Source organism: Galeopterus variegatus, unplaced genomic scaffold (genome assembly GCF_000696425.1).
Source record: "Galeopterus variegatus unplaced genomic scaffold, G_variegatus-3.0.2 Scaffold7033, whole genome shotgun sequence".
Classification (NCBI taxonomy): Eukaryota; Metazoa; Chordata; class Mammalia; order Dermoptera; family Cynocephalidae; genus Galeopterus; species Galeopterus variegatus.
Genome location: NW_007733144.1, coordinates 76,030 through 87,137, shown reverse-complemented (window position 1 = coordinate 87,137; position 11,108 = coordinate 76,030). Strand labels below are relative to the sequence as shown.

General features: G+C 58.1%; 1 protein-coding gene across 1 annotated transcript; it reads left to right on the top strand.

Moving 5' to 3' along the window:
• The first annotated feature begins 660 nt into the window (after positions 1-660).
• Positions 661-3,326, top strand: NMRK2 (nicotinamide riboside kinase 2). The gene is given in 6 exon segments (XM_008591558.1): positions 661-750; positions 1,338-1,386; positions 1,468-1,624; positions 2,155-2,226; positions 2,640-2,746; positions 3,024-3,326. Coding segments are annotated over 6 exon segments (657 nt in total). The 3' UTR covers positions 3,206-3,326.
• The last annotated feature ends 7,782 nt before the right edge of the window (positions 3,327-11,108 follow it).

The following is an 11,108-nucleotide window of genomic DNA, read 5'->3' as shown; positions in this document are numbered from 1 at the left end:
AAAAAAAATTTTTTTTTTTGAGCGCTACTGAAGCTAATCCAGGCTTGGGCCTCAGTTTCCTCATCTGTAAAAATAGGTGAATGCTCCCACCTCCTGGGTTTTCAGTAACGATAGAATAAGTCCATCCACGTAAAGTAGAACTTAGAATGTCCTTGGCACGTGTTGTCTGGGTGAGGGTTCGCTTTGCGTGTGTGTGCGTGTGTGTGTGTGTCTGTGTGTGTGTGTGCGTGTGTGTGTCTGTGTGTGTGTGCGTGTGTGTGCGTGTGTGTGTGTGTCTGTGTGCGTGTGTGTGTCTGTGTGTGTGTGCGTGTGTGTGTCTGTGTGCGTGTGCGTGTGTGTGCGTGTGCGTGTGTGTCTGTGTGTGTGTGTCTGTGTGTGCGTGTGTGTGTGTGTGTGTGTGTCTGTGTGTGTGTGTTTTCTGCCTCTTTTCTCTCTGCTCAGCAAGCCTCCTCTGAACCTAAATGAATGGACGTGCCCTCTCCGGTCTGCATTACAGTTTTCGTCTCGTGCTTGGTTTCTGTTGAAATCTAATTCTGGGGAGACGGTTTGCAGGGCGGCCCTCAGGCTGGAGGGGACCCGGGCTGGACCTCAGGCCCCTCCTGCCCACCTTGGCTTTCTCTGGGGGGCCGGGCAGCCTCACCCCCGTGCCCTCCCCACAGCATGACCAACGGTGGCAAAACCACGCTGACCAACAACCTTCTCAAGTCGCTCCCCAACTGCTGTGTAATCCACCAGGATGACTTCTACAAGGTCCACCCCTGCCCCAGGGGGTGGCGGGGACACGCAGCCAGGCCCAGAGCAGCCCCAGCCTCTGCTGCCCAGCGCCCGAGCCAGCTGGCCACAGGCCTCCGCTCCTGCCTGACCCCTCCCAGACCACCCGGGCTAACCGGGGCCGGGAGAGCCAGGCACAGGCGTCCTCATTTACTAGCACCCACTAGGCCCCCAGCGCAGGCTCCCCGGACCACTCTGATGGGGAACCCCATTAGGCTGGTGGGGAAGAGGGGACTAGCCATTGTAGCCCTCTGGGCAAGTTCCATTCCTCCCTGTGCGCCTCCACTTTCCCGTCTGCAAAATGGGCTCGGAGCCCACCCTCTCTGCCTCGGCCAGGGTGAGGGATCGTGAGGCGAGGGGCAGAGGAGAATCGGAGCCCCCACCCCACCCAGGACTTCGGAGCTTTCAAGCTGCAACTGCTGGGGGAAGGGGGCAGGAGCTACACTGAGACCCTGGGCCCCTCTTTGTGAGCTGTCTGGGCACCTGGCCCCCCCCCCCAAGGCTCAGGGTGAGGCGGGGCAGGCAAGAGCGGGCACTGAGCCCGCGGCTGGGCTCCTCTGTTTCAGCCCCAAGACCAAATAGCAGTTGGGGAGGACGGCTTCAAACAGTGGGACGGTAAGGAGTGTGGTAGCCTGAGCCCCCTGCCCTGCTGCCCAGGCCCTGGCCCTGCTCCCATGGCCCCGTCTGTGTCCCTAGTGCTCGAGTCCCTGGACATGGAGGCCATGCTGGGCACCGTGCAGGCCTGGCTGAGCAGCCCTCAGAAGTTTGCCCGTGCCCATGGGGTCAGCGTCACACCAGACACCTCGGACACCCACATCCTCCTTCTGGAAGGCTTTCTACTCTACAGCTACAAGTGAGCGACAGTGGGGTCCGGTCCCACGCAGTCCGGGCCCTCCCACGGGTTGGTCTGGCCCAGCTGCGTGTCTATGTTGATACACAGGAGACCAAGGTGGGGGGCAGGGGGCAGCGGGAGGCCCAGAGTCGGGGGCTGAGCCGGATCAACTCAAGGGAATGGGGCAAACAGCCACACTTCTTGGAGAAACTGAGTCCTCCTTCGAGAACCTCAGCCTTCTCGGGCTGAGCAGTAGCCTGGGCTGGACTCCTGGCCTCGCTGTGTGACCGTGGGCAAGACGTTGTACCTCTCTGTGCCCGTCCAGGTTGGGGAGAGACATGATTCCATTTTCGGAGGGCTGCTGTAGGGGAGGGAGGTTAGCCAATGCTGGTTCCCTCCCTGATCCCTAAACCGACTGGCCCATGCCACCCTGCTCCCAGCTGTCACCACCCATGAAAGTCCCTGGAGGCCAGGGCTGGGGGGATTGTGTATTTTGGCCCCAGTTAAGGGAAAGCTCCCCGGTGCTGACGTGTCCCCCACCGCCTGCCCAGGCCCCTGGTGGACTTGTACAGCTGCCGGTACTTCCTGACCATCCCATATGAAGAATGCAAGAGGAGGAGAAGGTGGGCCTGGAGGCTTGGGGACAGGGGCCCGGAGTCCCGAGGGCCCCGTCCTGGATTCCCCGGGTGGGACCAGTAGTCAAAAACTGCCCACCGGCCATGGGCGCAAGGTGGGCCTGGAGGCTTGGGGACAGGGGCCCGGAGTCCCGAGGGCCCCGTCCTGGATTCCCTGGGTGGGACCAGTAGTCAAAAACTGCCCACCGGCCATGGGCGCACAGCTTGCCAGTGCTTTGCGCCCAAGGTCTGAAGCCTGAGATCTGCGGGGCATGGCCACCCCACCCTGCCCCGGGGCCACCAGCCTCCCAGCCGAAACTTCCAACTTAGGGTCCCCTTCCTTGGGCCCTCCCAGAGCCTGCCCTTGCCACCACCTATGGGTGGTGAGCCTGTCACTCATTCATGTCTGTCTCACCCCGCAGCACCCGCAGCTACGCGATCCCTGATCCCCCTGGCCTCTTTGATGGCCACGTGTGGCCCATGTACCAGAAGTATAAACGGGAGATGGAGGCAAACAGTGTGGAAGTGGGTAAGCACCCCCAGGGGGACCCTGAGCCCAGCCCCTCCGTATCCCCCATGCTCTTCAGTCCTCCCCACTCAAGACCATTTGGGGAATCTGGAAGTCCCTCCTTGAGTCTCACCCTAGTCCCTCTTGCTGTCAGTCCTGGAGACTGATCTATCTCAGCAGGCTGACGCTGCAGGTCAGCTTCCTCCTGACCCAGCACTTTGCCCGTCCCCCTGTGCACTGGCCACCTTCCTCCTGGCGGTGGAACCCAGCAGCCCTGTCGTGGCCTCTCTGATTTCAGTGTACCTGGATGGCATGAAGTCCCGCGAGGATCTTTTCCATCAAGTCCTGGAAGACATTCAGAACTTGCTCCTGAACCGCTCCCAGGCGTCAGCCCCCTCACCTGCCAGGCCGTAGGGACCCGGGCACAATTCCAGCCATAGGACGGCCAGGCCTGTGGTGTCCCAGCTGGACACTGTGTGACCGTTTCCCTTTAGGGAAGTCTGTACATACAAGAGTGGACACCCCATTCACAGCTCACAATCTTGGGGCTCCAGGATGCAGCCCTGAAACGCCTATTAAACCCGGTCCTGTTTTTTTAGCAGTTGGGGTCCAGCGTGTTATGTTTGAGGTGCCCAGTGGGACTCTCCTGCCCTCTCTCATTGGGTCATTGGTGGCCTCTGGGGGCAGTGCTGACAGCTCCTGCTGATGTGCTCAGTAGGCTGCTTGGGGGTCCCTAGGGCTTCTGTTTCCCCAAAGGGGAAATTTTCTGCGTGCTTTCAACAGACAGCTGGAGGGTCCGAGCCAAGCCTGAGGCAGCTGGCTTGAGAAGCGCTACTCTACCTCCTTCCCACCTCTCCCCTGCTCTGTGACTGAAGCTGATAACTACTTCATAGAGTTATCAGCACTACCCTGACCCAAAATGCTCAAAAAGCCCACACTTCCTGTCCAGGATCCAAGCCCCTTCCTCTCACATGGAACTCATGTCTCCCTGAACCCTCCTGCCCACTTTGGTGAGACATTTAATTATTTACGCCCATTTCACAGAGGAGAAAACTGAGGCTCAGAGTAGCTTGTTGGAGCTGGAATTTGAACCAGGGTCTCTTCGGACTCTATTTTTTTGTTTGTTTGTTTGTTTGTTTGTTTGTTTTTGCCCAAGGCAGGTTGGAAGGTCCTGGGGAGACACAAGTCTGGGGTGGGGAGGTGGGGGGAGGTACCCCTTGACTCGAGAGTGACACCCCATGGCTGGCTACGGAATTGCAGCCATTGTCCCTGCTCAATCCAGAAGGGCAGGAAAAATCCTGCAGTCCAGACAGTTGTGGACATAGCCAGTGACCATTTGCAAATATGGAAAATTAAAAAAAAAAAAAAAAGAACCAATTACCATATGATCTAGCAATTCCACTCCTTAACATGAACCTAAAAGGATTGAAAGTGGGTGTTCAAATAAAAACGTGTACACACATGTTCATAGCAGCATGATTCACAACAGCCAGAAGGTGGAAACGACCCAAATATCCACCAACAGATGAAAAGATAAACACGACGTGGTCCATCCACACAATGGAATGCGATTCAGCCTTAAAAAGGAAGGAAATCCTGACACACGTTACAGCGTGGATGAACCCTGAGGACACTGCTCAGTGACAGACGCCAGACACAGAAGGACAAACACTGTGTGATTCCACTCACAGGAGGTCCCTAGAGTCGTCAGAGCCACAGAGACAGAATGGGGGGTGCCGGGGGCTGGGGAGGGGGCTGGGGAGTGAGTGTCTCATGGGGACAGAGACTCAGTTTGGGAAGAGGAGAAAGTTCTGGAGATGACGGTGATGGTTGCACAGGAACGTGATGTGCTTAATGCCACTGAGCTGTGCACTTAGAAATGGTTAAAATGGTGAATTTTATATTGTGTATATTTCACACCAACATTTTTTAAAAAGAAAAAGAATAAGAACAGTAGCAGTAGCGTGGCCAGCTTGTCCCAGTTTGCCTGGAACTTACCCCGTTTTAGCTCTGAAAATCCTGTGTCCCCAGGAACCTTCTAGTCCCAGGCAAACTAGAACTGGTCACCGTAAAAGGCACCAACCACCTCGTGAGAGCAGATTATCCCATAACCCATTTCTATAGGGCTGGAGGGGGGGGCGGAAACTGACATGCCCAAGGTCACCCAGCAGAGCAGACGGATTTGAACTCGGGTCTGTCACATGCCGACCCCATGGCCTCCCCCAGCCAAGAAAGCGTGACCACGCTCGGCCCCACCCCGTGTGGGTCCCTCTCATCCCTTCCAGAACCATCCAAGGGGCCCAGAGAGCCCCCCTCAATGTTGCCCTCAGTGGGTGGCTCCGGGCACAGGGAAAGGCATCTGGTACAACAACCTGTGACTTTTTTGCCACCCCCGCCCTCGTCGGGCACACCAGCTGCGCCCCCCGTTTCCATAAGCACCAGGACACCCCAAAACCACCCAGGTCGTGTGCGAGCAGGCAGCTCCGGAATCCGGCTGCCCCGGCCCTTCCTGGTGAGCTGTCCGCGGCAGTTGACACATCACCTCTGTGCCTCAGTTTCCTCTCCTGTATGCTCAGCGCAGCGCTGGGCACTTGCTGGGTGTGTGATTGGTGTTGTCATTCACCACGGCGACCGGCCGAGGCCAGTGCCCACCCCCAGCGAGGGGTCCACACCTGTCAGGTGTTTGGAGGGCTTGGAATTACCTGCGCCGCTCTATGAGATACGTGCAAGTGATTTCTTTTTGCAGATGAGGAAACAGGCTGGGGGGTGGGGGAGTCCCTTACCCGAGGCCACACATAAAAGGCAGAATCGGGATTCGAGGCCAGGTCGGCCAGCCTGGGAACCTGGGGCATATCCACTGTTCACTGTCTTGTGCCTGGGGCCCAGTGGCAGGACACAGCCACTTCTGAGCTCCCACCTCCCCCAGAGGAGACCCCCCGTCCAGCTGCCTCCAGTTTCCAGGACCCTCAAGTGACACAGACCTTACAGCAGGGGCTGGGGTCCCAGACCAAAGCTCCGCCCACTTGCTCATTTACTAGTTTTTTTAGGAGCCTCACTTATTTTCTTGATTTGAACTGCATTCTTTTTTTCTTTTTTCTTTTTTTTTTTTTTTTAAATGACCGGTAAGGGGATCTTAACCCTTGACTTGGTGTTGTCAGCACCACGCTCAGCCAGTGAGCAAACCGGCCATCCCTATATGGGATCCGAACCCGGGGCCTTGGTGTTGTCAGCACCGCACTCTCCCAAGTGAGCCACGGGCCGGCCCTTAACTAAATTCTTTTGAGGAGGAAACTTTATGGCACTGAATGGGAAAAACCTGAATTTTTCTGATACACATTAAAAGAAACCACAGGACTACTCAAATTAAAAATACTCGCTCACCTATCACCTAAAATCGTCCCCAGGGATGCCCTAAGCATCCCACCCTGCTGAAACGTTCAAGGCCAAGCACAATCTCAGGTCAGGGGTTTCTCACCCAGGGGTGATCCTGCCCCCAGAGGACACTAGGCAGTGTCCGGGGACATCTGTGGTTGTCACACCTGGGGAGGGGGCTGCTCCTGGCATGGAGTGGGTGGAGGCCAGGGACGCTGCTCAGCACCTGCAGTGCCCAGGACGGCCTCACCACAGAGAAGGATCCTGTCCCAAATGTCCAGGGCTGCGGGGCAGAGACCCTGCTGAGAGAGCAGAGAATGGGCTCCAACTCTGTCCCTGCTCTCTCAAAGTGCCCAGCATGGCACACATTGTGCAGACAAGGTCCTTGGGAGGGGCTGAGGGCCCAGAACAGGCGCCAACCCTGACACACACATGCCCATCCCGTGGCTGACACCTCTCTGGGCCAAGTCATCCCCTAGGCCTGAGGAGCTTGGCTGGATGAGGCCTGGCTCTGTTGGAATTCCCCTACCCAGGGGCCCCTATTCCTGATCCCCACAGGGCCATAAGGTGACAGGGACCCCAGGCCAGAGAAGTTCAGAGCCAGCATCCCGAGCTCCCGTGCCCACCCGCTGGATGGATACACGGACAGAGGAGGACAGATGAGCTTCCATGCAGGACGAAAGCTCCCTGCCCTGGACCGCTACCCCGGAGCCCCAGGACAGTCACCCCATCAGAAATCTGCCCTCGAGCCCTCCCCCAAAAGTCCTAATAGCTGCGGAGGGGAGAGAGCCTGAAATCCACCCCAACGCAGGCCCTGGGAGGCGGGGGGCGAGGCCCCCCCACTCTACTTCAGAACCCCCCACCCCCCTGCATCTGTCACTGACATCAGGTAGCACTCAGCGGCCTCTTAATCAGCAGTTACTCTGCTGGTGACACAGCCATCCCCCCCCAGGGCCCCGCCAGGACCAAAGCGGTCACCTCCAAAGGACACCCCAACTCAGGTGCGCCCAGACTCCCTGCCACCCGGCCCCTAAGTGGGGGGGGGGTTCCCTGGGGCAGACTGAGGGGCCAGCCAGGGCCTGGGGGAGGAGCGGGCAGAAGGGGACAGACCAGGGTGGCTCAGGTGGCCACTCACCCTCCATCGTGGCCCAAGAGGCCCCCGTATCTGCCTAGTGCATTCTGGGGGGAGCTGGGGGCTCCCGAGCAAAGACCTCCTCTCCCCCCATTCCGCAAAGTTTCTCCGGCATCCAACAAGATCTCGACGCCACTGAACATCCTGGGCAGGGACTAGGGTCGGACCCTCTCCAAGGTAGGGGACGGTGTGACGGGGAGGGGAGACGCCCTGGGGTTCAATCAGTGCACACAGGGCTTGTTCCCATCAAAAGACCTTCAAAGTATAAAACCCCAGGGGGCTGGGAGACCCCAGGAGGTTTGAGGGTGGGGGGCAGAGAAGGTGGGAGGGAGTCCCCACATCACCCCCACACGAAGGGAAGCCACCGCTGCTGTGGCCACATCACCCGAGACACGCATGCATGCTGGGGGTCTCCTGGCCAGGGGAGGGGGTCCCCAGCTCTGTCCCCTCTAGGACAGGGAGAACAGGACAGAAGGCCCAGCCCAAAGACAATTTGGTCTCCTCCTCCTCCTCCCATCTTCCTGAAAGCCACCAAACCGCCTGGGACAGTTAAGTGCCACAGAGGATCTGTATTTCGGACGTCCTTGGAGTGGGTGTCTCGTTTCAGCACTGTTGTGTCTCACTTTTCGGGTGGCCGCAAGGGGCCGGTGTTCTGCGGGGGACCCGGGCAGGGGGACGGGGGTGGGAAAATGGTTCTGGTACTTACTTTTCTTTTTGTCTCACAACAGGGGGGTTAAAGGTCTCGGGGGCTGAAGGAACCTTGCGGAGCTGGCAGGCCTGGCTTTATAGGAGCCGCCGCCGCTCCGGGTGCTGGGCAGACAGACACGCCATGGTTATTAATAGTGGCTGCAGTCTCCTGCCCGTGTATGGTCAAGGGCACAGCAGCTGTGGGCCTGGCCTTGCCCAGGGTCTCTCCTGCACCTGCTGCTGTCTGCTGGGCTGGGCGGATGGCACACAACGTGCTCTCTGACCTACAAGAGGCGGATGGCCCTTGCTCATCTGGGGTGGCTTAGTGATGACCCCATCCGAGCCTCCCAAATTTAATAAGTCTCATAGTTTTTTTTTTTTTTTTGTCTTTTGTCTTTTTCCGTGTCCAGCAACGGATCGCAACCCTCAGTGTTGCCCTCGTACCGGACCGGGGACCGGCAACGGAATCGCAACCCTCGGTGTTGCCCCCGCGCCTCGCTCAGCCAGTGAGCGGGAACCGGTCTGTATGTGGGAGCCGAACCCTCGGGCGGGAGCGCCGCCGCGCTTCCCAAGCGGCGCACTATCCAGTGCACCACCGGGCCGGCCCCATAAGTCTCATAGTTATGGGGCGACCCGGTACGTGTCCTTTGTCGCTCGCCACCACCTGGGAGGCAGGATGGAATCATTGTCCCTCAGAGAGGGGCTAAGCTGTCTCAGGGAGGTGGCATTGTTTGCTGAGAACCAAGATTCCCTCGAACCCAGGACTGCCTCTCTCATTTTGCAGATGGCCTGTAACTAAACCCAGGCTGTGACATGAGCCCTGCAATCAAGGCTCAATGTCATGTGCTACCTTGTTGTCTGGTGAACCTGGGAGGCCTTTGTGTGGCTGCCCCCTCTGCACCCACAGATGAGGTCTCCTGGCTGGCCAGCCCTCCTGACCAAGGACAGCATGGTTCCTGCTGATCCCTGAGTTGCAGGTTTGGGTTCCCTGCCAGCCCCAGAATTGTACAAACTCAGAATTGTACAGTCACCTCCTCCTGTGGGTACCAGGGCCACCTCCCCCTCTTGTTGCTACGAGCCTGCTTCCCGCAGCCCCTGTTGTGCACACTATTCCCGAGAGTGGCCCCGTGTGGCCCTGGGTGGCATGCGGTGTCCTCCTCCCCAGGCTGTGAGCATCTGTGAGTGATAAACGCTGTTGATCTCAGGAGTTCCATATCAGATGTCATGTGTGCGGCCGTCCCTGTGACCCTGCAGGAGTTCTGCAGTAGATTAAAACAAGCCAGTGGGGTTGGCCGGTGAGTTCAGTGGTTAGAGCACGGTGCTGATAACACCACGGGCCAGGGTTCCATCCCTGTACCGGCCAGCCGCCAAAACAAAAACACAAGCTGCTGGCCCAACAGCCCACAAATCAGCAGCCCAGCCATGGCCAGAATGTCTGTCCCCACCCAGCCCAGGGGTCTCAGTTCCAGGTCGTTCCGTGCCTGCCAGGAGCTCCACCCATTCACAACATTCTGCCCGATTGAAGCCCCCCAGGGTTTCCTGCTCAGAAGTGACAGCAACGTACAGAGGAGGAAACAGAAGCCCAGGAAGGAAGGAATGAAACTGTCCAGATGCCCCAGGGTTGAATCATGGCCAGGTTGGGGACCATGTTTGCCCTTGTCCGCCAACTTCCAAAGAGGGAGCCCCCACGACAGCTCTGCCCAACAGACACAGCACAAACACCCACAAGGCAGGGAGCGCAGGATGTCACCAGATGAGGCGGGGTGGGCACCTGGCACAGAACACATCATGCCACCACCTGCTCCCCCCATGCCAGGCCCCATCCCAGGGGTGTCCTGGAAACCTTGCTGCCACCAGACGGGCCTCAGCTCCCCGCTCTCTCCTCTGCGTCGCCCAGGCCCCGCTCCTCCTGACCCTGGTGACCCTGCTCTCGGCTGCCCACTGGCAGGGCCAAGAGGCCTGTTGCCCTCGTGGGGAACTTTCCAGCAGGGTCTTCAGCAGCTGCACTTCATCCTGAACGTGGGACCCAACAGGTCAGATTCTGTGCAGGGACCACACAAGGGCTCAGCCCAGGGCCACGATAGACACTTTCCTGAGCTGGAAATCAAACCAGTGACCATCCTGGCCTGAGGTTGCTGAGGGTTGGAGCCACCAGGGCCAAACCAGTCCAAGTCACAATTAACAGCCAGTCATGATGCTGGCTGGGTGCCAGACACTGTGCCCAGCAGGGGACACCCACCATGGCCGCATTTCGACCCCGGGAGGTCCTGTATTCGTTTCCTGGGGCTGTCCTAACAAATTTTGTTTCCTGGAGTGGTTAGACAACAGAAATTTACTCTCTCACAGTCCCGGAGGCCAGAAGCCTACAACCAAAGTGTCGTCCAAGCCACGCTCCCTCTGCAGACTCCGGGAATGGGGGTCAGCAGTCCTTGGGCTCCTTGGCTTGTGGCTGCATCACCCAGTCTCTGCCTCTGTCTCCTCATGGACTTCTTATAAGGACACCGGTCATTGTATTGAGGACCCACCCTATTCCAGTGTGACCTCACCTCACCTAATTACATCTTCAAAAGTCCCCATTTGCAGGTTCCAGGGGTTAGGACGTCAACATATTTTACAGAGAAACAGTTCAACCTTCAATGGCTGTCCCATCACGTGTCCCTATTCAATCCTCTGCAAACTGAACCGAGACACGCACTGCTGTTGAGCTGGAATCAAATGGGATTGGAGAGCCCCCCAAGGTGGGGCCCGTCACTGCACTGCCACCCAACATGGCCTCTGTTTGGGGGTGTCCTTGACAAGGCAGACACCTCATGGGTATCTCAGAGATGCCCAAAGGAAGGCGGGGGGTGGGGATGGGAGTGGCTGAAGGCTGGAGCCCCCGGGCGAAGTTTTGCTTGCCCCTCCCCCCCCAGCCTCCGGGATGGGGAGCTGGGGATGGTTGGACTCCCTGGTGCCACCTAGTGGCTGTGTCCTCACATGGTTCCTATGGGGGGCTGGAGTCGTCTAGGCCAGAGGTCTGCAAACTCAAATGCAGCCCACCCCCTGATTTTGTAAAGTTTTACTAGCACTCAGCCATGAACAGTCACTTACATATCACCTACGGCAGCGTTTCCACTGTGATGGCAGGGTTGAGAGCCACAACAGAAGCATTCTGGCCTCCAATGACAAAAGTACTGTCTATCTGGCCTTTTA